This window comes from Notamacropus eugenii, chromosome 1 (genome assembly GCF_028372415.1).
Source record: "Notamacropus eugenii isolate mMacEug1 chromosome 1, mMacEug1.pri_v2, whole genome shotgun sequence".
In the NCBI taxonomy this organism is placed as follows: domain Eukaryota; kingdom Metazoa; phylum Chordata; class Mammalia; order Diprotodontia; family Macropodidae; genus Notamacropus; species Notamacropus eugenii.
The window spans coordinates 58,047,436-58,075,135 of NC_092872.1; the positions used below are offsets into that span (position 1 = coordinate 58,047,436).

Genomic DNA, 27,700 nt, shown 5'->3' on the forward strand with positions numbered 1-27,700 from the left:
CTTAGGATCCATTCTTTTTCTATTTTTACAGTTTGTGTAATATTGGAATTAATTATTCTTTGAATCTTTGATAGAATTTATTATAAACCCATATAGACCCAATGGGTTTCTCCACTAAATCCATAATTTTGTTCTTTAGGAGTTCACGTGTGGCTTTTATTTTTCTGAGATTGTGTTACTTATCCTTTATTCCTTGTTCTATTAATCTGATATTTTATTTGCATATCTATTCATCCATTTTTTTTTATCTGTATTGAATTTATTGCTTTGGTCTTACTTTTGTTGACTTTGGGTTAAATTTTGTTTTCATTGAAAAAAGCAAATGCATTGTTGCAGGAATTATATGTGAAAATGTCCAATAATCTTGACCTTTACTTCATGATGAGCTTCATATCCTTACTTATGGATATGTGGAAAAGCCTGAGCTTTTGAAAATAATCCAAATTATAATCATTAGATAATTGGTTTCTTGGAAAGTTTTATTTAATTTTCATTTATTTATTTATTTATTTTTATTTATTTTATTTATTATATATAATATATTATATATATTATTACAGCAAATTTGTGCTGTTATGCAACTTGTCCTCCTCTGAGCTGTAAGTCTTCTCATAAAGATAGGGAGACATAAACAACAAGACAAAATCACTTTTAGAACTACATGAAAAATGGTGATCAGGCAATACAGGAACATAAACTGTCAATGAAAAGAATGAATCAAATGTCTCTCATTCTGATACTTGGGAAAACATTCAGCAAATCTCATAGTCTACTTATGAGAGTAGAGGAAAAACACTAGTAACATGTGAAGAACATTAATTTTAATAGTTTAATAACAATGTTTTTATTTAAATAACTATTTTATTTGTTCTAGTGTTCTATAATGACCTCCATATAGCTTAGATTTTTTTCCCTCCTTCCCCTTATTTTCCCCCTCCATCCCCACTCCCTCCCTGAGATGGCTTGCAATCTTATATAGGTTCTATACATACATTCCTATTAAATACAATTTCACCATAGTCATGTTGAATAGAAGAATTAAAATGAATGGGAGAAACCATAAAACAAAACAAAACATAACATAACAAAAAAGAAAATGGTTTGCTTCATTCTGTGATCCAGTTCTGTAGTTCTTTCTCTCGATGTGGAAGGCATTTTGCCTCAAAATCCATTGGAAATTTTTTACATCCTTGCATTGCTATGAAGGACTAAGTCTACCAGAAAAGTTCCTCGCGCAATGTGGTTGTTACTTCGTACAGTGTCCTTCTGGTTCTGCTCACTTCACTCAGCATCAGTTCATATAAGTCCCTCTGGGTCTCTCTGAAGTCTTCTTGTTCATCATTTCTTATAGCACAATAGTATTCCATTACATTCATATACCACAACTTGTTTAGCCATTTCCCAGTTGATGGGCATCCCCTTGATTTCCAGTTTTGTACATGTGGGACCCTTTCCCATTTTTATGATCTCTTTGGAATACAGTCCTAGAAGTGTTATTGCTGGATCAAAGGGTATGAATATTTTTTGCAGCCCTTTGGGCATAGTTCCAATTGCTCTCCAGAATGGTTGGATCAGCTCACAGCTCCACCAACAATGAATTAGTGTTCCAACCCTCCCACATCTTCTCCAACATTTATCATCTTCCTGTTTTGTCATGTTAGCCAATCTGAGAGGTGTGATGTGGTACCTCAAAGTTGTTTTGATTTGCATCTCTCTAATCAATAGTGATTTAGAGCATTTTTTCATATGGCTATAGATAGCTTTAATTTCTTCCTCTGAAAACTGCCTGTTCATATTCTTTCATCATTGATCAATTGGGGATATTCATCCATTTCTTTTGTTAGTTTTCTCATCATGTAGTTGTACACAATTTTCTAATAATTTTCTTTCCTTTTCATTTGTTGTGAATTCTTTTTTATTTGCGATATTAGTGATTTGGTTTTCCTCTTCTTAAAAATCAAATTAGCTAATAATTTATCTACTTTTTTAAAAGAGCTACTAATTGGTAGAGATCAAACATATCTAACTTTTCTAAAATTATATACAAACCTTTATTAGTCTAGATCTAAAAGGGGCTACATTGAAGTCCGTCTCTATTAGAGCTTTACTATTGATTTCTCAATTAGCTTTTCCCTTAAGTATTTAGATATTTCATCTAAATGATGCATTTACTGTATGTACCTTAAGTACTGATATTAATTCATTGTTTATGGTACCTATCAGCATACTGTAGTTTCCCTGCTTATCTCTATTAATCAAGTTTATATTTCTATTTTCTTCTCTGAGATCATGATTGCTACTCCTTGCTTTTTAAAAATCAGATGAAATATAATGGATTTAGCTGCTGCCCTTTATTTTAACTTTGCCTCTTCATGATTTTTCAGGAGTTCTTCTCTTTAGTGAATTTCTGTATATTTTTTTCCATTTGGACAATTCTGATTTTTTTTAGTATTTAATTTTTTAATTTTTCCACAGTTACATGTAAAAACAATTTTCAACATTTGTTTTTAAAACTTTGAGTTCCAAATTCTCTCCCTTCCTCCCTCCCCCTCCCCCCACTGAGAAGGCAAGCAGTTCAATATAGGTTGTGCATTTGTAGTCATGCAAAATATATCCATAATAGTCATGTTGTGAAAGAAGACAGAAAAAACCCTCCAGACAAATAAAGTAAAAAAATATGCTGCAATCTCTTTTCACTCAGCACAAGTTTCTTGCCTGGGGATGGATAGTATTTTTCACCATAAGTCCTTCAGTATTGTCTTGGATCATTGTATTGTTGAGAATAGCTAAAAAATTCATAGTTGATCATCTTACAATATTGCTGTTACTTTGTATACACACTACATTTCACTTTGCATCAGCCCATGAAAATCTTTCCAGGTTTTTCTGAGAGCATCCTGCTCATCATTTCTTATACTACAATAGTATTCTATCATAAGCGCATACCACAACTTGTTAAGCCATTCTCTGATTGATGGGCATCCCCTCAATTTCTAATTCTTTGCACTCAGAAATGAGTTGCTATAAATATTTTTGTACATGTAGGTCCTTTTCCTTACCCCCAAAAAACAGCTGCTATAAATATTTTGTATGTAAAGGTCCTTTTCCTTTTTGTTTTTTATCTCTTTTGAGATACAGACCTAGTACTGGTATTGCTAGGTCAAAGGGTATGCATGGCTTTATAGCCCTTTGGGCATAGCTCCAAATTAGTTTACAGAATGGTTGAATCAGTTCACGACTCCACTAATAGTGCATTCATTTTCCCCACATCCCCTCTAACATTTGTCATTTACCTTTTCTGTCCTATTAGCAATTTAATCAGTATGAGGTAGTCCCTTAGAATTGTTTTAATTTGCATTTCTCCAATCAATAATGAGTTAGAGTATTTTTAATATGACTATAGATTTGGTTAATTCATGTGAAAACTGATTATATCTTTTGATCATTTATTTGACTCAGTTCTATGTTTGAAAAATGAGGGCTTTTACCAGAGAAACTTGCTTCAAATTTTTTTCACAGTTACTGTTGCTATGCATCCCTCCCTCCCCCACCATTTATTTTATTCTTTCTCTTTCCTTCCTGAAAAGTGTTTTGCTTCTGACTACCTCTCCACCAATCTGCCCTCCCTTCTATAACCCCCTCCTATTCCCTTTCATCCTACTTTCCTGTAGGATACGATAGATTTCTATACCCAATTGGGTCTGTATGATATTCCCTCTTTGAGCCAGTTCTGCTGAGAATAAGGTTCCCTCATTCACCTTTAACGCTTCCCCCTTCCCCTACACTGTAAAAGCTTTTTCAGGCCTCTTTTATGCACGATAATTTACCCCATTCTATGTCTCCCTTTTTCTTTCTCCCAGTACATTCTTCTCTCTCACTCCTTGATTTTAATTTTTAGATATCATCTCTTCATATTCAACTTACACCAGTGCTCTCTGTCTATATATACTCCTAACTACCTTAATAATGAGAAAGGTCTTATGAGTTACAAATATCATCTTCCTCTGTAGAATGTAAACAGTTTAACCTTGTTAATTCCCTCTTGATTTCCCTTTACTGTTTATCTTTTTATGCTTCTCTAGAGTCTCATATTTGAAAATCAAAATTTCTATGAAGGTCTGATCTTTTCATCAAGAATGCTTAAAAGTTCTCTCTATCTCATTGAATTCCCATTTTCCCCCTCATGGATTATACTCAGTTTTGCTGGAAAGGTAATTCTTGGTTGCAATCCTAGCTCCTTTGTCCCCTGGAATATCATATTCTAAGACCACCAATCCTTTAACATAGAAGCTGCTAATCTCATGTTATCCTGATTGTGACTCCATGATACTTGAATAATTTCTTTCTGGCTACTTATAATATTTTCTTCCTGACCAGGGAACTCTGGAATTTGGCTATAATATTCTTGGGAGGTTTCATTTTGGGATCTCTTTCAGGAGGTGATTAATGGATTCTTTCAGTTTCTATTTTATCCTCTGGTTCTAGAATATCAGGGCAATTTTCCTTGATAATTTCTTGAAAGATGATGTCTAGGTTATTTTTTTGATCATGGCTTTCAGGCAGTTCAATAATTTTTAATTTATCTCTTTTGGATCTATTTTTCAGGTCCATTGCTTTTCCAAGTAGATATTTCACATTATCATCTATTTTTTAATTCTTTTTTTTTTTATTGTTTCTTGATTTCTTATAATGTCATTAGCTTCCATTAACTCCATTCTAATTTTTAAGGGAATTATTTTATTCAGTGAGCTTTTGGACCTCTTTTTTTCATTTGACCAGTTATGCTTTTTAAGGTGTTCTCCTCATTGGCTTTTTGGACCTCTTTTACCATTTGACCTAGTTTATTTTTTAAGGTATTATTTTTCTTCAGTATTTATTTTCTCCTTTACCAAGCTGTTAACTTGTTTTTCATGATTTTATTGCATCACTCTCATTTCTGTTCCTAATTTTTCCTCTGCCTCACTTGATTGATTTTCAAAATCCTTTTTGGGCTCTTCCATGGCCTGAGACCAATTCCTTTATTCTTGGAGGATTTGGATGTAGGAGTTTTGACTTTGTTGTCTTCTGAGTATGTGTTTTGATCTTCCTTGTGACCATAGCAACTTTCTATAATTGGAGTTTTTTTCATTTTTTTCATTGTTTGCTCATTTCCCCAGCCTATTACTTGATTTTTAACTCTTTGATACAATAGGGCTCTGCTTCCAGGGTGGACACACTGTCGCAAGGTTCAGGGATCTTGTGCAACTGTTTTCAGGGATACTTCTAGGGACCTGTAAGCTTTCAATTTTTCCAAAGTGGTATGATCTAAGAAGAGGTGCATTTACTACTCTCCTGGCCTGTGCTCTGGTCTATGAATGACCACAGGCACTCTTTTCTGTCCTAGAACTGTGACTAGGGTGCTCACACTCCTATAGCCACAAGCTTTGATGTGCTAATGCTCCTCCTAGTCCTGGGATGTAACTCAGGACCATCACCTGGATTCAAGCATGAGTAATGCCACAGAGTCCTGCACCCACTGCCAGCAAGGAGACCCCTGTAATCACATTATGACCAGTTGTCTGATCCCCTTTAACATCTGTGGGATGAGATTTTCAGAAGCAGCTGTTATCTCTGCTGATTTAATCACCCCCAAAGTCTGCTGCTAGTTTCCTATGTCAGGGCCTATGCTGGTGCAGCTGGTACTGGACTGCTGCTGTTTCCTTTATCATTAATCAGTGATAAATCTTTCCTGCTAACCTAAGTTGTCTTGGGCTAGAAAATTGTTTCACCCTGTCTTTTTCTGTGTTCTGCTGCTCCAAATTTGTTTTGAGGTGTTACTTAAAGTTGTTTGGAGAGGAATTTACCTCTTTATATTTCAAGTGTGTGTCTTATAAACAACATATTTGATTTTCCTTTCTAATTCATTTTGTTACCCTCTTCTTTTTTATGGGTGATTTCATTTCATTCATAGTCATACTGATGACTATTAATTGTACATTTCCCTACATCCTATTCTCATACTTTTCCCCTCCTTGCTCTGTATCCCTTCATAATAAAGAGGATTGTGAGTGAAAAGTATGGTCAGCACTGGTGCTCTATGTTTGATTCATTCAACTTCTGTTTTCCCACCCCTTATCTCTTCCCCTAGCTCAGATTTCAGTCAAAGGTTCTCACTATTTCTTTCCTTTTAAAGTCCTCCTCAAAATAAATAAATAAATAAAGACCTTTTCCACAATCCACTATCTGAAATTGAGGTTGGTTTTAATTATGACTAATTCCTCCCTGAATTTACCTTCTTTCTTATTTTACCCTCTTCCCCTTTTCTCCTATTTTCCTATTGAATGCATTTCTACATAACTCTCCCTCTATCCTTCCCTCTGTCTTATTCTCTCTATCTTATCTTCTTTTGACTGGATCAGATTCACTTCCTCCACCTCTTTTTCCTTGTTTGTATAATTTTTCTATTTGCATAGTCAAATTATGTGATAAATTCTCCTACCCTTACTCTTTCTTCCCCAGAGCATTCCTCTCCTCTCTTTCTTTTCTTCTTTTAAGACTACGAAAACATAACAAAACCACTTTCTATGCTTTTATATGAACCTCTTCCATAAGCCCTAATGATATTAGGGTCCTGAGGAGACATTTGTTGCATCTTCTCCTATTAAAATGTAATAATTTAATCCTTGTTTAGTCCTGACTACTCATTTTTATTTTACTTTTTCTTGATTCCTGTGTTTATGTCTCAGTTTCTCTTCAGCTCTATTCTTTCAACATGAATACTTAGAAACCCTCTATTTTTTTATTTTCTAATTAATTAATTTTTAGTTTTCAACATTCACTTTTATAAAATTGTGAGTTCTAAATTTTCCCCTTCCACTTCCTTCCTTCTCCCCAAGATGGCATTCAATCTGATATAGGCTAGACAGGTACAATCATATTAAACATATTTCCACATTAGTCATGTTGTGAATAAAGAATCCAAACAAAAGGAGAAAAACCACAAGACAATAAAAAAATTAAAAAAAATAGTTTTCTTTCATCTGCATTCAGACTCCATAGTTCTTTCTCTGGACATGGATAGCATTTTCCATCATGAGTCTTATGGAATTGTCAGATCATTGCATTGCTGAGAAGAGCTAAGTCCATCAAAACTGGTCAACAATATTGTTGTTACTGTGTTCAGTGTCTTGATTCTGCTCACTTGATTCAGCATGAGTTCATGTAAGTCTTTTCAGGTTTTTCTGATATCTACCTGCTCGTTATTTCTTATGGAACAATAGTATTTCACTATATTTATCTACAACAACTTCTTCAGCCATTCCCCAATTGATGGGCATCCCCTCAATTTCCAATTCTTTGCCTTCACAGAAAGAGCTGCTAAAACAGGAAACTCTTTATCTCATTAAAGATATATTTCTTCTCCTGAAGGATTATACTCAATTTTACTGGGCAGAAGATTTTGGATATCACATTCCTAGTTCTCTACCTATTTAAAATAGTACCCACTAAATATTATTTTATCTTACTTGAACTCTTTCTGGCTGCTTGCAGTAATTCTTTCAAGTGTAAGTTCTGTATTTTGGCTGGTGTTCCTGGGAGTTTTAATTTGCGGGATTCTTTCAGAAAGTGGCTGGTTGATTCTTTCTAATTTCATGTTATCTTCAAGTTCTCATAGGTCTGGGAAGTTTTCTTTCATGATTGCTTGAAATATGATATCCAGATTCTTTTTTTGGTCATGGCTTTAAGACATTCCAACCATGGACAGGATAGGATGGAGGGAAATATAGTTAGTCTTATACAACATGACTATTATGGAAGTCATTTGCAAAACTACACAGATTTGGCCTATATTGAATTGCTTGACTTCCAAAGGGAAGGGGTGGGGAGGGAGGGAGGAAAAGAAGTTGGAACTCAAAGTTTTAGGAACAACTGTCGAGTACCGTTCTTGCCACTAGGAAATAAGAAATACAGGTAAAGGGGTATAGAAAATTATTTGGCCCTACAGGACAAAAGAGAAGATGGAGACAAGGGCAGAGAGGGATGATAGAAGAGAGAGCAGATTGGTGATAGGGGCAATTAGAATGCTTGGTGTTTTGGGGTGTGGGGGAGGGGACAAAAGGGGAGAAAATTTGGAACCCAAAATTTTGTGAAAATGAATGTTACAAGTTAAATTAATTAATTAATTTTAAAAAAAGACATTCCACCCATTCTTAAATTCTCTTCCTTGATTTATTTTTCAGGTCAATTGTTTTTGCTCAAAGATGGCTTACCTTACATTTCCTTCAATTTTTTTTCACTCTTTTGACTTTGCTTTGATTTCTTTTTGTCTCAATCATTAATTGATGTTTGAGCCATTCTAATTTCCAATGAGCCTTACTTGGGTAAGGTTTTATAACCCATTCTTGTGCTAATTTTTGAATTCTCTTTCCAAATTTTTCCTCCAAAGCTCTCATTTTTAAAAAATTGCTTCATCTATCACTCTCATTTCATTAATATCACTTTAACTCTTTAAAAATCTCTTCTTCTAGGAATTCTACATGACTTTGTGACAAACCTGTGTTTTTCTTTTAGATTTTGCTTGTAGGTATTTTGGAATTATTCTCATCTCAGTTTGTTTCTTGGACATCCCTGACATTAGAGTAACTATTTATTTTGTTTACTCATTTTTCTAGCATCACTGCCCAGACTGTGGCTTTCAGCTCTACGAAATTCTGGTGGTACTGTTGTGTCCCTGTATGATCCTGATCTGTCTTATCTGACTTTTTGTCACTTCATTCTCAGACCACAGGGCCTTTAGCCATCTGATGATCTAGAGCATGGTCTGATTGCTGTCTTACTGAACTGTACTTTCTAGGCTTCAGACCCCAGTTTGAGTCTAAGTAACATCAACAAAGGCTTGCCCCTCGGTACCACTCTAGTAGGCAGCTGTTGACTCTGGGTCATCAGCTAACTGGAAGACTCTGCAGATTCAGAGCAACAGAGATGTAGGTCAGCCCTTGCCCTATAGCCCTTAACTAACTTGCCCCGGGCTGCATCCTAGGATACAGCTCCAGGGTCAGAATAACAAAACTGCCAATCCACCCTTTGTCGATGCAGGTGGGCTAAATCTGTGATCCAAATTTGTTCTGTCATCAGAGCAACAAGACTTCAGGACCACCCCTGCTCTGAGCCCAGGAGTGGAATCTATGACCCCACCTTGGGATGAGAGCAACAGAGCTACTGGCCCATCCTGTTCCACAGTTCCTGCCCTTTTACTATACATCCAGCCCTACTCTTTACTGAAGTAGTCACATATCTTTAACTGCTTATTAGACATTTCAAACACATGTCCAAAACAGAACTTATTATCTTACCATCTAACCACTTCTCCTCTATTATTACTAAGGTATCACTGCTATCCCTCCTAGTCTTCCAGATTCACAACCTCAGTGTCATCCTTGGCCACTCATTCATTCACCTCATGTCTTCAACCTGTTGTCAAATCTTGTTATTTGTGCCTTTATACCATCTCTCATATAGATCTTCTTGTCACCTAGGGCCACAACCGTACTTTAGGTCCTTATCATCCTCACCTAGACCACCACCATAGTCTTATAACTGATCTGTCTCTTCCTTTTCCAGTTCAATCAATCTTTTCACCCAGATGCCATGATGGTTTTTCCTTAAGGGTAGCTCTGGTCATATCAGTCCCCACCTCTATCCAACTCAATTAGCCTTGACAACTCCTTATTACCTTCAGGATATAATATAAAATCTTCTTTTTGACATTTAAAATTCTTCATAACCTGATGCTTTCCTACATCTTACTTTATTATACTTATGCTATAATTCAACTACCCTGGTCTTCTTACTCAAGCAACACTGTTTGTAACCAATACCTGAAGTGCACTGCCCTCTCACTTCCACCTCCTAAGTTTCCTTGGCTTCCTTCAATGCTCAGTTCAAATCTGTACTACCGCAAGGAACCTTTCCTGGTCCACACAGTTGCTGATGCCTTTCCTTCCTAGATTAAGTTCATCTACTGTATATATATATCTTACATAGTCCTGGTTATTTACATGTTAGACTAAGCTCCTTGAGAGCAGACACTGTCTTTTACCTTTCTTTGTAAACTCCATATTTAGTACAGGGTATAGCACGTAGAAAGTACTTAATAAATGTTTAGTGAGCTCTTTGGGGACAAGGACTGGTTTTTAACCTTTCTTTGCATTTCACCAGTTTAGCACAGATCTTGGCATACAGCAAGTGCTTAATAAATGTTTATTGATGGATTTAGTGGCTCAAATGTATTTGAATGAACCACTCACACACAAAAAAACCAAGTAGATAAATATCTACTGTTCAGATTATGACATGCAGCTAAATGAATAACCTGTAGATTTTGTTCATCAATATATGTATTATAGAGAATACAAATGGACAAGTTGTGCCCAGAATAAACAGGAGGAGAGTAAGCTGGATTGTTAACTTCTAATGACCTCAAACATCTTTCAGAAACAAAGGTCCATCTTTTTCATACCAAATATTTTGCAGGTTTCTTTTTTCTCTCTTTCTCTCCCTTTCTTTTGTCTGTATGTCTAAAAATTATGAAATACAATCGTCTCTGAAGAATAAAAAATACTATTACAGGAAAATGGAGATATGGTGGGTACAAGCTTGTATAAGATATATAAGCATCTTATATCAAACAAGGAACTACATAGAAGGACCAGAATAAGGTATATCATAGAGGAATGTATGATTTTAAAAGTTGGTTTGGTCACACAGCAAAACTGGAGAATAGGTGGACAGCCTGAATGCACTGATTAAGAGGTCAGGACAAAGTGGGGATGGCCCTCAGTACTTTGAGTGGATTTCCTCTGGTGAATATACATTAGGATATGAACAAAAATTAGAGGATGGGTAGACATGGATGGTTTTCAGTTTACATCATTGTAGCTCCAAGTATATGAGACTGCAGATCCATTTGAGTATAGGTAAGAGGCAATGTATATGATACTGCTCAGAGACAGACGTCTCTTCAGGTGCTAAGCCAGTGCCTTGTCAACTTAATTTGACTTTTCCTCAAATTTTTTCAAACCTACAAATGTTTTTTTCAGACTCTAGTGATTTCTCCTAACTTGGCTTTATTTGTACACTTACAGCACATTGTCTATGATGGAATAATGCAATCCTAGAGCTGGAAAGCATATCAGAGGATCATCCAGTCCACTGTCCAGAAACACTCATTTAACCAGAAGGATTGAGGAACAAGGCTGTTCTGCTTGAGGAAAGATGGGGTTTGATGCCATGGAACTAATCTTGTATAAGCCCTGCCAATAATTAACTGTATGACTATACAAGACACAACCTCCACAACCTCCCTAATTTCTATCTGTATAATAGAGATTATTTTCATTACCTCTTCATCTCAGAGTACTTGTAAACTCTGGATATGAAAGTTCTTTAAAAAATTAAAGTCCCTATACAAAAAGAAAATACTATTTTATTAATTTAGTTACCACATTAGATGAATTATTAATTTAAAAGATTAAGATACTAAAAGAAAAGCTTAAAGATCCAAACTACATAAATACAGATTATTCTTTTCTTTAGTATTTCAGAATGTACTTCAGCACTTTACAGTAGCTCTCTGGACATAAGCCATTGCAGACATGTGTTTTCTTCTCCCCTACACCTCATCTCTTACTCTTTTACTTATATCTTTTGTTTTTTGCAATCACTTCCATTTCTGGGGGAAAAAAATTGCCTTTTATCCCACGTAATAAATTGAAAAAGAAAAAAACACAACACCACAGTTCAGCAAAGTAATCAACATTTCAGCTCTAATAATAGTATGAGATATTTAATTTACAAAGAAGGAAAGTGTGTATTCTCAACATTTTTCCAAATCAAGGTTTAGGGAGGTGGGGGGAATGGACCCATGTATTTTCATTGCTGAAGACTACAGATGTAGAAGGCTGGGCTGAAATTGTACCAATCTTCTTACCATCCTATGAAATTATTTCTGTGTTTCTCAACTAACTTGACAGGACACCCTCATACAATCAATCAGTAAAAATTATGGGGTTAAACCCAACCAACAAATTCAATCTATAAAGAAATTTGAACTTTCAGTTTGGTTTCTAAACAAGGTAACTTCCGAATCTTCAATTTCTAAATGTTCTTTAGATGATGCAGCCTTTGGATAAGGTTTGAGTTTTTTGGGAGGGTTTTTTTGGGGGGTGGGTGCACGACAGCCTAGTAGTATGTGATTTCCATGGTCAGATGACCTCAATCACTTTTTTTCAGCTGGTTATGAAATTGTTACATGGAACATGACTATTATGGAAGTCATTTGCTAAACTACACATATATGGCCTATATTGAATTGCTTGCCTTCCCAACGGGGATGGGTGGGGAGCGAGGAAGGACGAAAAGTTGGAACTCAAAGTTTTAGAAACAACTGTTGAGTATTGTTCTTGCATACAACTGGAAAATAAGAAATACAGGTAATGGGGTATAGAAATTTATCTTGCCCTTCAGGACAAAAGAGAAGATGGGGATAAAGGAAGGGAGGGATGTTAGAAGGGAGGGCAGATTGGTGGTAAGGGTAATTAGAATGCTCGGCGTTTTGGGGTGGGGGAGGGGAGAGATGGGGAGAAAATTAGGAATTCAAAATTTTGCGGAAATGCATGTTGAAAACTTAAATTTTTTTTAAAAAAAGAAATTGTTACATGGGATAGAAATGGGAAGATCATAGCAAGAGAAATGATTATTGCATAATCAATTGTTAATATTGCAGAGTTCTTGGATTTTTCTCCCTTCCTATTTCTTCATTTGAAGATTAGGTCAAAGCTTCCTTCTGTGAAGGGAAGGGCTGAAGATGAGACAAAAATCTCAGATGAGGCTTACCCAACTGGGAAAGCTTAGATCTGATCTAAAGGTAAAGGGATTCCAGGCTTAAGTGAATTTCAGCCCATTAGGCTCTAGTCAGGCAGGTCTGAGTTGAGGTGCACCCCTTTTGTCTAGATTGCCCTAGGCAGGTGTGGTAGGGGTTGAGATAAGTTTCCTGTCCAAGACTGAGAGATCAGTTTAGTCCCTCAGCCCATTAGAGTATGAATCTTTTCATAATGTTCATTCTCTTATTAACCAGAGTTGATTACTGCTTGTTGGGAACACCCACTCTTCTAAGGATATATAAGCACCAAAAGACCTCTAGGAAGGGTCTTTGGTTTAAAAGAGGCCAAATGACCATCATTTTTATTTGTTATGCACAATTAAATTAACAGAAAAAAATTATCAATATAAAATCACAGTAGAGAAAATAAAAAGGATGTCAGTTGAAACTTTAATTCTGCCTTCTGTTTCATTTGACCACCTTTCTCTACCTCCTTACTTAGGCAAGAATCAGATCACAATTTTTCTTCTTGCTCTAGTTTTTACTCTCCCCCCCCCAACCAGCCTTTTTAAAACACACTTCCTCCCCCTTCCCCAGTGTAAGACCTGCCCATTACAGCTGAAGTTTTACTTATAACTGTTCTTTCCCACATAAGCCTTCCTTCCTTCCTTATCTATTCTGTACCTCCCACTTCTGGACCCTCCAGGCTTAAGAGTGATTATTAATTGTAATTTGCTGTTTCCCTCCCAGCCTGATTTATTTTTCTTTGCCTCATTAAAGGGGCCATCCCAACTACTTCTTTTAAACAGACCTATTCACTGAATTCACCCTAAGTGAGTACCTAATAGACCTTGGCCTAGAGGGGCCAAGGTCTCCTATTGCATCCTGGGCCATCTCCAGTCATCCAGATGGCTCCTGAGAAGTGAGGCTGGTCACCTTGCACAGCCCTGCCTCACTCAAAGCAAAGTCAAGTCATATCATCATTTCTCTGATGGCATGGTCTTCTTCAGCAACAAAGTTCGAACACAACAATTAATAAAATGCTTAAATACCCAGAAATTGTCTTCTGAACCTTTTATACATCACGATACCTATTCCTATGAAACCTCTCTTCCAAAAAGAGGTTAGAATGATGATAGTCTGAGATCTGTGTAACAGGTGACTAGATAACATGAATTTAGATTTTATTAATAAAGAACTTTTTTCTGATTCATGTATTTCCTTCTATCTAAGAACATTGTCCTCTTCTTGTTAAGGGTAGGTAGTCATTTTTTAAAAAGTACTAAATTTCTTCAAAGGCAACCAGTATTCCAAGACTCAAGCAGCAGATAGTAAGTAGTTTCTACCCATCAAGGAGGGATATCACCATTTATTCTTCCTTTCTTCTTGGGTGCTAAACCAATTTGTGCCCTCAGCTCTTGCTTGAATATCAGTATGGAAATATATCATTTTATAACCATTACACAGTTTCCCTGCAAGGGGCCTCTCTAGCCCTGGAAGTAGCCTCTACTCTCAACTGGAGAGCACATACACACGCAGCTATTTTCCCGAGTGTACTAAAGGGACCTGTTGACTTTCAGGATCCCTAACGGGCAGACCTGACACCATTGCTGTGGTGGCTAATAGATGGCTAATTATGCTATTCCCCTGCTCAAAAATCTTTCTTCATTCATTTTAGGGTAAAATGCAATCTCAACTTTGCATTTAAGAATCATCATATTCTAGTACCAACCTACATGCCCAGATTTACCTTACATTCCCTTGTCATGGATGCCACATTGCAACTGAACTATTAGCTGTTCCCTCAGCTTAATGTGCCACCTGCTGCTTTCTACATTCACGCAAGCCATTCAAGCCATACTTACATTCTCATTTTTATGCTTCAGAATTTTTTTCTTCAAGGTTTACTTTCTCTGTGAAGCCTCACCACCCTAGTTATGTGTTCCCCCAAAGCCCATATCCGTGTGCATATTGCATTCTTTCCAAAGGACCCTAAACTCCTTGAGCAGAGATTGTTTCATTTTGGCTCTTGCATCCCCAACACCGCAGTACTTCACAGGCACTACTTATTGCATTTAGGACTTGAGGTCCTAAGGCTATGGGCAAGTAAGTTTTTTCACTTTTTTGAGACCTTTCCTCATCTGCAAAATGATTTTTTAAAAAAACCTACCTGAGGGTTGTTGTAAAGAAAGCACCTTTTAATGCTGAAGTAGTCTATGTGAGTTGCCACCATCCAAATAGTTTGAAGCTTCAATATTCTTCCCATGGAACATCATTGCTGGATTCTGCAGGAGCTTTCCAAGTTGATTTTTACATACCTCCCATGAGTATCTATATATTGTCAATGTGCCAACCCCATGCCACCTCGCCACTATCCCACTTGATACCATGGAGCTTTTCTTCCCTTTAATATTACACTTTCCTAAAAAACCGCCTTGTCGTGGTACAAATTTCCTGATTTTTAAACTTCAAGTCTTTTGGACTATGCTCGTAACTACCATATGAAGCCTATGGTCTTAGATATAACATTGGTTAGTGGAGAGAATTCAGATCAGAAGACTTAGACACAAGTCCCACTTTGAACATTTACTGAATTACGTGGCCATGGGGTAGTTACAACCCTGGAGACTATTTCCACATTTACAAGTTGGGGATAAATGAATAGTATTTGTGCCACTGACCATGTAATTGTGGTAAGGCTAATGTTTTGGAAATCTAAATGTTATCACCACCCTCCATAATTATCCTTAGGTTCACCTACTATATAACTTGGCAGATGCTGTGAAATTCCAGTAAATTCAGGCTGAGAAAATCATTTTCATTCTATTTCAGTCCAAATTGGACAGAATTCTGATTATTTGAACACGGGGATTATGTGGGCTGTTTCTGAGTTTTTTGGTGTTTTGCTACAAAAATCAGCTATGTATGTCTTTTGACCATCCTCCTACACCTTTATCAGTACTCTGGATTGAAGCCCACATTATTCTGTTAGGGATCTTCTCAAATACATCGTGGACAGCGATTCTTAACCTGGGGTCTGTGAACCTTCTGCCTCCCCTCCCACTATTTCGATAATTGTATTTCAATATAATTGACTCCCTTAATACTATACAATTTTATTTAAAAACATCATTCTGAGAAGGAGTGCATAGGTTGCACCAGGGTGCCAACGGGCCCATCTGGCAAAAAAAGGTCAAGAACACCTGCTGTAGGGCATTCTCATTTCCTTAGGCTCTAAGTAACAGAGTGGAATTGCTTCTTGCTTAGATTATTTGGCATTTTGCACAGCTCTTATGGCTTGAATCCTAAATCACAGGCCTTCTCATTCTAGGAGTAAGCAAAGACCTTTAAAATCCTCTAGTCAATTTCACCGCACCAAATCACCTCTTTACACAAGGGTCATGCCTCAATTTTGGTGCAAGTTAACTAAATTAAATCCACTAAGGAACCCTGCTATATCATAAAGCAAATAATCTCTCTTAAAAGTGAATGCTGTTTTTAGAAGACTTAGATTTTCATGTTAGTTACTTTAGGTATATTTGCGACACATTCCAGAAAGAAGATAATTCTATGACTTTCTATTGGTGCTCACACTGCAATCAATTTTTCCAAAATTTTACCTTGAGCACTTTTCTGCTACAAATTTTAAGCCCATTTATTCTTTACTGTTTATTTCAGCACCATAATGTAAGTACCTTCTTTCCCACTAAGAACCACAACACAAAAAAGCTGCCCTGGTTAGAGAATCTGACAATGTGTATGATTCTTGTCAGTAAATATTATTTGTTACAGTTGCCCAGGGTTTTTTTTTTCTATTTTTGTCTCAAAGTTTGTTACTAATGCACCTGCAACATTTTTACCTTAGGGATTGAGGAGGAAAGAAAGTTCTCTTTCCTGTAACAATGAAACAAAGTAACCTTGTCTTCTGGCTAAATTGCTTTTTTGGGTTTTTAATAGGGATTCTTAACCTGACGTGTATTTGAAAAATTTTTTAAATAATAAAACATTTCAATATAATTGATTTCCTTTAAGCCTATGTATTTTAATTTTCTGCACTTAAAAATTTTATTACGAGAAGGGGTCCACAGACTTCACCAGATTGCTAAAGGGATTCATAATAAAAAATAGTTTAAGAATTGCTGAAGGGAGGAACTGAGAGAAATGAGAAGGGGAAGAAAAAAATGATAGGAAAAAAAAAGCTAGAAAAGGGGGGCATGCCAAGCTAAAGGACCATAGATGGCAGTGTTCCATATAAAGGGAGGTCCACTTTAGTCCAACTCTCAAGACAACGGAAGCCCAGGTAAGTAACCTAACTCAGCAAGCTTTTGGTAGATTAAAATTGCACTGAGACTTCTTGAGAAACCCATAACAATTCCAGCTAAATTTCTACAGATTTTTCTTTTGCTTTTAAAAACAGCCGTATTTATAATCTAGAAAAACTGAATTGTACCCTTCCCATAGAAAGTTTCTCACTGATAACACTTAGACTTCAAACCCAAACTTTCATCTTACAGAGCTGTAGCCTACTATTGAATTTAAGTCTAGTAGGTCAATAAATAACTAAACTAAAGCAGCACCACATCTTAAATAATTTTTTTCTATTAAAATTCTGTAAAACATGAAATGCTTTCTCTTCTTAAAAATCTGTTACAAGGAATTATAAGTTAATGAAAGATAAATGAATGTCACATAAAAAGTATCTTTTAAAAACCATTAAAATGCTTGACATTCAAATATTTTAAGAAAATATTTAAAAATTTAGCAACAGCTTATTAACTCCAATCCTTCTAAACTACTCTAATAGCTAAGAAAGGGACTGGACAAAATGCCATTTTTGTACTAGCTATGGAAAAATTTGCTCAGCAAAGAAATATTTAAACTACTTGAAACTACGTATTAATTTAAGAGCATAATTTGCACAAACTGATTAATCTGACAAACCTTTTTCATCCACACATTGACAGAATTCACTAACAAGCTTTACAAATCAATAGCCAGATTATTGCACAATTAAAGAGTTATGCCAGTTTCTTAAAAATTCTAACTTGCCTTCTTCATGGTATTTTATCTTGTCTCTACAAATAATATGAAAATATCCTTTTGCATATTTTATACATACCTGGGCTTGATGCAAACTGAGCGAATGTTGCTTGCTTTAAAAATACTGCTGTTTGTTTCTATTTACTATGTTAAAATGTTTTCAATTGATTCTTTCTGGTTCCAGAAGGAGTATAAGTGCTTTTCATGGAACCTCCTCAGATAAGACTGTTCACCTTAATAACTGATTTTGAGATACAACAAAAAAGGCAAGCTTTGGCTCCAGTCATATTTCAAACTCTTTTACACACAAGTGTTTTTCTACCTTAGTTCCTCCAACTAACACTTCTCAGGTAAATTCTTTATCCTACAGTCAACTTCAAAAATTCTAAACTACTTATAAACAAAACAACCCACAGCCACCAAAAGAAACAAAACACCCCACCAATAATAGGTACACTGGAGAAACTCAACTGAGTTCCTTCAATCTTTTGACTCAATGGCTAAACTAATTCTAAAGGTCACTAGCCAATTGTAACCATCCTTGAATCCAAGCAGTTTTACCAGCTTTTATTATAAACACCAGCACATTTCAAGTTTCCTCTTTTTGATCACAAATATAGGACTTTCCCCCTCCCCCCCTCCCCACTTTAAGTATACAGCATGAGACACAGCATTGGGGCTTTCCATCTTTCTTACAGCAATTTCCTTCTGACAAGCTCAGGGTTAGTGTCCACTGACCACACCCTCAGCCCCATCTTTTGACATCTTGATTGCTTAAGACAGTTGCATGGGATGAGGAATCCAAAGATGTTGAAGTTGGTACAAAGAGTTTCGAATTGCAGAAAAACCTTGAACAGAAATGCTCTTCATTTAACAGGTTAGAAAGACTAAACAAGGTGGGAGTATGCCATATTCACAGTATGGGGCCAACAGCTCTCCAGTTTCACAAATCATCAGCTACAATTATCTTTGTTGTTTTAATATACTGTCCGATACTGTCCCACTAGTAAAAAGGTAATACTGGCAGGGGCTAAATATGTAAAAATTAAGCAAGCTAAGCACTGCTAATAAGCATTGTTTATATCAGTGGGGACCTGGGGTATTGGGGGAGGGATTCTTGCATTCTTTTCTGATGCAAGTCTAGTTCAACTAATCTACATTATTAAAACTCAAATCATGGAACACTGTGCAAAAGTGGATCTCAAGGTTTAAGTTACTAGGAAAGTTTCCTCAGATTTAGATTCTGAAACAAAGCATTTTGAAAATATCTCCAGAAACAAGAGGGCCAAAAGGAGTATATTTGGGCCATGATTTTTATTCCACAGAAAACCCACTTGATCTAGAATTCCCATTTCATTTTGGGACTGGGGATACTAGGAGAAACAGAATTCAAGTCATTAGCAACCTATGATGCAGCAGACTAAACAAGATTAGTCTAACTTGAAGTCTCTCCATTGGTGATCCTTCTCTGAAGTGTATGCAATTTTTACAGTAATCATAGAATTTATATGATCAACCCACTCATTATGAGCATCTGCAATTGTACCTAAAGGGGATCAACAGGGCCACTTGGATGAGTACAGGGATGGCCATGTTTAATCATTGGCCTGGGGCTAGTTATAGGACTATTGGTAGGAAGAAAGGTGAACTTTGGCAAATTCCCTGACTAGAGAATCTTATTCCTTTGGCTCAGTTCCAAACAGACACTGAACACTTCAACAAGAATATGTGATTTAGTCTGCGCCAGATAAGCAAAAGCCAACTATAAGAATGGATCAAGGTGAGCTCTGGAGGTAGAAGAGTCTAGAATTACCACTCTTAATGCAGATAGTACTACTTTGAGCCAAATGGTCGGATAGAACAGTTGGGAACCAAGGACAACACCTAAAGTAAACCTTCTTCCAGTTTTCTGGTTGTTCATGAAACCAGGCCTGGATCTCCTATTCAGGAACAGTAACTGCTACCCATACTTAAGCAACTGGATGAGGTTCTTCAGCCAGAATTTCATTAAGGGCTAAGGAAAGTAGGTAGGATGGGTTAAAAAAAAAATTCATCCAAGGCCCTTTTAAAGAAACAGTTATTTATCTATTACATAACTTATGAATAACTGTAAGCATTAACTGTACGGGATATAGACTGACCTTGCTTCACTCATTCCCAAGAAGATACTCTAAAAAGGCTGCTCTTCACCGGACATGTTACCTAGATATGTCATAAATCAGGCCACCACTACCAATGCCCCAGGCTGCTTCTATGAGTGAATAACCAGAATCATGTCTTACAAAGAACAGAATCCAAAAAATATATATAAATAAATAAAAACCTTAAACATTCTTACATGGATCTTAAAGAACAGAATACATGTTAAAAACTTCAGTAATTTATATCAATTTTAAGCAGTACTTTATATACAATGGGAAAAAAAGACATGCATAGTCCAAATACAATGTTGAAAACAGCATTTTCATAACAAAAAACCCCAAACACTAAGTGTTAATACCATGTACATGAATTCAAGAAGGACCACCCTTTTTGTCTGTTGCACACAGTTTATTTAACAATATGATATAATAAGTAAGAAATGAGTTGGTATTTTACCGTTCTATACAGTGATTGAATCTTCTTGGATTTTCTTATTTATAGTAATTATAGAGCTTGCATGATTTACACTAGAATTGCTTTTCCTCATTTCAAGTTTCACATAGAAGAAAGAAAAGAATGTTTCTTCTCTATTAAAATCAGCACGGTCTAAGAGTGATCATCCCTATTTATCGTCTAAAACCAGTTTTATCAGAGAAACAAAGCAACAATTTCTACATCTGCAAGACAAGGATTTTGGCATAAGCCAGTATGTATAGGGTGTGTGTGTGTGTGTGAGTGTGTGTATGTGTGTGTGTGTGTGTGTATGCGTGTGTGTGTGTATGTGTGTGTGTGTGTGTGTGTGTGTGTGTGCGCACGCAAGAGTCAATTCCTATCTTCCAGGGGTAATACTTGGAACGCCCGCAGAGTTCACTATAGAAAAGAAATCTTCCCGGAACACATCAGAAAGTTACCGGGACACATTATAAGCTTGCATTATTTCAGGAATCAGTTCTGAATATTATTTTTTCTTCTCACTTTTAAACACAAATGTTTAAAGTCTTGAAAATACAAATAAAAAATATGAATATAATGAACTGGTTTTCCCCATTTAAAAAAAAGACATGAGTCACCATCAATGACAAAAAAAAGAATCCAAACAAAACCACCCCCACTTCCCCCACCCCCCCAAAAAACAAAACAAAACAAACAAAAAAAAAAAACAAAAAAACCCCCAAAAACAAAACAAAACAAAAAAAAAACAAAAAGAGACCAGATATTTAATCAACTGGTTTTTAACAAAAAATATATTCTTTGTATTGTTTCTTTAAACAGCAATTCGTCCTTCCATGGCTTGGAAGTAGCAGTTCCATCTAGGATCAAAAAACAACCTAGATGCCTGGGTTTTCAGTACAAAATGTCCAAGAACATGAAAAGGAAAAAAAAAGGTGATGCTCCCATAATGCTACAAACCCTCCACAAATTTTTCTAGTGTGTCTCCTGTGGTATCACCAACCAGGGATAATTCATTGGACAACGCACTCCTGTTTGGGGTGTTTAGTTGCGGAAGCATTGCACTCTGTTCGGGGTTACCCAGATGTCCCTGATCCATGGAGCTAGCCATGGTAACTGCGAGTCCTGGGTGGGGGGAACCAGTCTGGGGTGAGACGTGATGTGGTGAAGGCTGGGGCTGTATCCTTGGTGATGGGCTGGAATGTGGTGGCTGGGACTGGGGACGTGGAGACTGGACAGGGGCTGGAGACCGCACCTGGTTACTGAGGGAGGTGGCTATTTGCTGGCCAGGGAGATGAGATGCCTGTGGTTGTCCTGAGAGCATGTGCTGCTGTGGGCTCATAGGATTAGGCTGGCCGGGGGACCCTATCTGCTGCTTCATTTGCTGCTGTTGCAGAATTCGCTGCTGCAGGGCTTGCTGAATATTGGAGGTGCCATCTGCCCCCAGGCCGGGCTGGCCCATTTGGCTCAGTTGTCCCATTTGAGCCATCTGGCCCATGGAGCCGCCCTGTATGGATAAATGCTGCTGCATCCTCTGTTGCTGCATGGCTTGGGGATACCCCCCAGGTCCTTGAGGCTGCTGGAATTGGCCATGTCCTGCCATTGCGCCAGCCATCCCAGCAGCCCCCTGCTGCTGCTGCTGCTGTTGCTGCTGCTGCTGCTGCTGCTGCAGCAACTGCCTCCTAATCATCTCTCGGTACTGTGGATTCATACTCGCCATGCTGGGATTATGCCCTGTGTTCATGATGTTTATTGCCTGTCCCTGGGGATTCATGCCTCCCATTCCTTGCTGCTGAGGGGGGACGTTAGGCCTCTGAACTCCTGCTTGCATTGCACTCATGTTTTGTAAAGCAGGCTGTGTATGCATGATGGGCTGCTGTATTCCAGTTTGCTGCTGGATACTGGTTTGAGGCTGCATTCCAGGCTGGTTAGCCACATATTTAGCTGTTCGCTGCTTTATGAAAGCTGCCATTAGTTGAGGATTTGCTTTGAGGATATTCAGCACTTGTTGCTGTTGCTGTGGTGAACTGGGGGATTTCAGTGTCCGTAACAAATCATGCAAGGCATTGGGTGGGATACTCCGTGGGGGCTGCACTCCTGGCATCCGTGGCCCAGCAACTGTCTGCTGTGCTGGCATGGGCATGACAGGTCTCTGTATTCCTGCCATTGGCTGCTGCTGGGGAATTGGCGCTGGCTGCCACTGGCCTGGCTGCATGTTAGACATCACTGGCCCAGTCACTGGGTTTGGTCGGGGAACATTCATGCTAACTTGAGGCATCTGATTCACTGGCCCCACAGCTTGACTCACCATGCCTGTACGCCCCGGAGGCAGGCCATTGTTGATGCTGTTGACTCTATACAGATGTTGTTGCTGCTGGGCTTCTCGCTCAATCTGCCGAGCTGCTTCCACAGCTGCTGGAGGTGGTTGGGCAGGAGGAGGTGGTGCTGCCACTTGGTTGGTGGGTTTTCCAGTGGAGACTGTAGTTGGGGGCTGTGTTCTGGCCACATTGGGGAAGCCAGCTGGTGACATGCTGACAGGTGAAGGTTGAGGCTGGGGGGGAGGCTGAGGCGTCTGTGGGGTGCTTGGCTGTTGTGTGGGGGTACCAGGTGTTGCTGAGGTAGGAGAAGGCAAACTTTGCTGAGGCACATTGCGGGTGTTCATGGTGGCCATTCGTCGACGCATGAGTTGAGCCTGCTGCAGACGATGCTGAATCTGCTGCTGCCGGAGCTTGTGTTTGATGTTGAGACAGAATGGCACAGGGCATTTGTTCTCTTGGCAGTGTTTGGCATGGTAGCAACAAAGGGCAATGAGCTGTTTGCACACTGGGCAGCCTCCATTGGTCTTGCGCTTGCAGCCCTTGGTATGCTGAACAACCCGTTTCATCTTCTGACAAGAAGGCAAAGAGCAGTTTGCATTTCGACACTGGCAGGCATGGACCAAGGACTGGATGCAACGCTGGATGCTCAAACGCCGTGATTCCTGGGGGCTCTTAGACTGCTGTTCTCCTTGGCTATTGCTCTCATCATCCAAGCCCAAGCCCCATTTAACCATTTTATGGTCATGACTCTTAGTGTTGTAGCAGTTAATGCAAAGGTCATAATCCTTTAAATAAAGAAAAAGACCAAAAAGGGAAATCAGCTTCATAATGTGATGTAAGACAACAGACAAGAAAATAAAGCATATCACTCTACTATTGATAACTATGACCAACATTTCTTCATCTTCTCTCCCTTCCAAAATATGATCAACTCCAATAAATTTCAATTCTTATAATTATGAGTCAAAGACTCTTACTACTGTTTGGTTATTCTAATTTAACTAAAGTGATTCAACACCTCAAGCAAGACAGGCTAGGTTAAACTTTGTATTAACAAACACAACATGTTACATGTTAGCATTACCTCATCACCTTGATCCAGTGGTCCTTAAACTGCTTGGGGATCTTCAGTAGGGCATAATTAATTTGTCACCACAAATCTATCACCACACACATACTCTAACTCTGTCCCATCAAGTTGATGGTGGCCTATAAGTTCATCTAAGTTCATTTCTTACATTTAACACAGAGGAAAATTTACACTAAGAGATATTAAACTCACTGCACATTTATTCACATTCACACACACTCTAAAAATAAAGCACATTTCTAGGATTCATTTTTTCCTAAGAGAATGTAGAAATGTGGGAGGATGGGCAGAAACAACTACCAGGCTTAAAAAGACCGACAACCACTGTCTTATTATACTACTCTGCTCAAAAAATCATAGCTATTCTATATTTAGAATTATGTAAAATCAAATCACGTGAAAAAGCATTATAGATATAGAAAATTGCTAACAGTTATTAATAAGGTATTAATTTCTATTTCAATCTACCTAGCGACTGCTCCCTGCTCTACACTTATCAAAAATGAGGCTGACAAGTTTAAGATGTCCTTGAGGTTGCTGGCCCTGTCCTATTTTGAAGGGCCCACAGTAAACTAACATAAGATTTGGATGGGTAATATTAGCAAAGATGAAGTTGGTTCCCTCAAGTCATCAGAAAGCTACATAATAAGATAAGGGCAGAGGTGGGGAGTGAAGGGTGAAGTTTTTCCCTTCTAACTGCTAAATAACTGTCTCAGGGATGGTGTGTCCATGTGCTAATTTCATTAACTACAGTATGATGTGACTGGAAAAAAAAGACAGTCTTCTAAGTAAGTTGTTGCCAGTCTTCAGAACTGGAAGGGCAAATATTAAACTGAAGAAATATATTTTTGCATTCTCCAATTTATGACAAAAACTAGACACAGGAATACCACCTAACACAAGACAACAATCCTGTCAAAACATTTTCTCTTCCTTGACGAATCTAAATTGTGTTTATATTAAAAGTCTTCCTTATAATAGCATTTCTAAGGAAATCCATTGCCTTAATAAAGTTAAAATAAACTTTATGAGATGTCTTTAGAGAAGACAACTTTAGCACACTGATCTGTACAAAAGCTCAGTGACCTAATTATAAAGATTTAATAAATTTAGTTGGAGTAGCTGGATACAGAATTGAACTCTCTGATCCAATATTATATAAGCAACTATTGCCAAAAGCAATGTTTTGTCAAGAAAGGAAGAAGCAAGAAATCAAAAAAGGCAACCCATTTAGTAAAGAACCACTATATAGATGAGAGGAAAAAAACATCTAATACTCACCTCACAGACTGTACAATGCCACCTGGTTTCTACATGGTGCTTACACTCATTGCATGTGTACACAAAACGATCTTGCCCTTGAGTGTGTAGCTCCACCAACATACACAACGTTGACCACTTGGATCGACGTAATGAGGAGAACTCCCAATGCTTGTCTCTGGCTAGGGTAAGGAAGGCATCACGCCCATCCATCAGATCACAGCTGAGTAATGGATCAGGGTCCACAATGGGATGCAGAGTGTTTATTACAGGCCCAGCATGGAGATGAATCACAAAGAAGACCTACAGTTAAATGAGAACAGTAATGTAAGTTAAACACCAGTATTAAATAGGACATGAGGGTGAGGGGATTGAAATTCAAAACTGGAAATGAGATAGAGATTTAATCAATACTCTGCTATATGGAACATTATTTAAATATTCTGTACTCCAGTGTCTTCATTTGAAAAGAAGGCGGTACTACAGAACAGGACTACTCTAACATTTATCTTTGTAGGTGATCAATGGAAGATCAAAGTTTTCATTTGACTTAGTTCATTTTTGGGAGAAATTATTTTATCCATGATATACTGCACTGCTGTTTGGTGACACTCCTCCAGAGTGAATGGATACTTTTGATCTCTAAGGCTGGTGTGAGGGTTTATATTAGCATGTGACCTCTCTGTAACACAATCTCATCACACAACCAAGGAACAAGACGCAAACTTCAGAGCGTTAGTAGGGAACAACACCGTGCAACATTTCTGTGCTTGCTACGACGCAGTCTGGCCTCGGTGGGTTCTCCAGGTCTGACTGAGGCTGCACCTGCAGCTTTACCTCTTTGTGCTTCTCCATGGTAGCATAGAGCTTCTGAGACAAGTCATTGGACACGTTGGGCATGCTGGGCTTCTTCTTGTTGGCTCGGCTGATGCTGCTTTTATTTTTGTTGGTTTTCTTGTTGTTCTTTTTCTTGGCGTTCTTGCTGTCACCCTGGCTGCCCTAGGAGGACATTGCAAAGCGGTTAAACCAGGCCCTCCCCATGCTGGGATAAGTGAAAGGAACCAATGGCTGCCTAGAAGAGCTGGGCACTTTCAGGTACTACAACATGCACTCTCATGGCTGAATCCATCCATTACGATGTCAACGGAAGCATAATTGACAAGAAAACAAAAAAAGGGTATTTAAGAGTTTGAACAGAGCAGTAACATACTAAGTGACAAAATTTTCCAGTTTTATTTATTTTACCCAAAAAACATAATGGCTATTTAGGAATTTTCCCACTAAACTCTGACGATGATAACAATATTGTTTTAATTGTTTATCCCTAAACCATCCACCAAAGTAAGAGTTTATACAAGATACTGGAAGTACAAGAGTTGGAAAATACAAAACCAGAGACACTTTCCCTGTTAGGACAGCAGCCTGAACTTGTTACTAGACATAGCTCGCCAAGCGTAGGAGCTTCCCCCTTTCTCTCCAGCCCCTTGAACACCTCCCCTACTCTGCTTACTTAGAAGCGACCATATACACAGAATTTTGTTCTTATGGTTTGTCAAGCAAGGATGCTACCTCTTCTAAAATACCATCACTGCTAAATAGTTAATGACACTGTCACATTTTCTTTACCTAAATCCAACTCCATTCCATCTAAATTATTGAAAAATAAGTTTCAAAAGTATGTTGTACATCCGTCTTTCTCTTTCCATAAACCCATCATATCTAACAAATTGTGCTGTTTATACCCTTTGCTTCCTTGTACACCCTTCTGGAAAGGGATTAAGCAACTAAAAACAATTTGTGAAACAGTTAACTTTACAAGGCTACTTTAAATACATTTGAACATTTCTTATAGGAGAACTTCATTTTAGAATATGAAATAGTGAGTATCTAATTCTACTGTTTTTGATCAACCGGACACAACTGGTCATTCAGTAAAATGACACAAATGTGACACAATATAAAGAATGCTGAGTCTGCCTTCTGGGGACCTGAATCTGAATCCTGGTTCTGCCACTGAGATTAACTAAATATTGAATGTGACCTTGGCTTGGAAGTTCTCTGATCTCTTCTGGTTCTCAGTTCCTCATTTGTAAAATAAGGCCTTTATATATGGTATGAAAAGAAAGAACCCTGGCACTTCTTAGACCTGTGGCTGTATCACTAACTTGTCTATGATAGTTCTCTAAACCTCTAAGCCTCAGACTCATCTGTAAAATGAGGTAGATTCAATTTTTCAAATTCTTCCCATCCTCAAATTCTGTGATCCTACAAATTACAATCTGAGTGATCTTATTAAAGTCTCGAAATATGGACATGATCCTTTCTTACAGTTTCCTTAATTGCTACCCTAGTTCAGCCAGTCATTAAACATTTATGAAATACCCACTATATGCCAGGCACTGTGCTAACCTCTGGGGATACAAAAGGAAGCAAAAGACATTGAGGATGAGATTTTTGCTGGGCCTTCAAAGAAAACCAGGGAGTCAGTAAGAGGAGATGAAGGAGAATATTCCAGGGATGGAAAAAATACTTGGGGCTAGA

At 37.8% G+C, this 27,700-nt stretch overlaps 1 protein-coding gene across 4 annotated transcripts in view; it reads right to left on the reverse strand.

Moving 5' to 3' along the window:
- Positions 1-20,263: 20,263 nt before the first annotated feature.
- CREBBP (CREB binding protein) overlaps positions 20,264-27,700 on the reverse strand; it is a 170,751-nt gene continuing 163,314 nt past the window's right edge. For all 4 annotated transcript variants that reach the window (XM_072603295.1, XM_072603278.1, XM_072603285.1 and 1 more), the window contains exons 29-31: positions 25,997-26,158; positions 25,181-25,462; positions 20,264-23,594 (exon numbers count right to left, since the gene is read on the reverse strand). In XM_072603295.1, the coding sequence (XP_072459396.1) occupies positions 21,444-23,594; positions 25,181-25,462; positions 25,997-26,158 (2,595 nt within the window). In that variant the 3' untranslated portion in view covers positions 20,264-21,443. The remainder of the gene's footprint in view (positions 23,595-25,180; positions 25,463-25,996; positions 26,159-27,700) is intronic.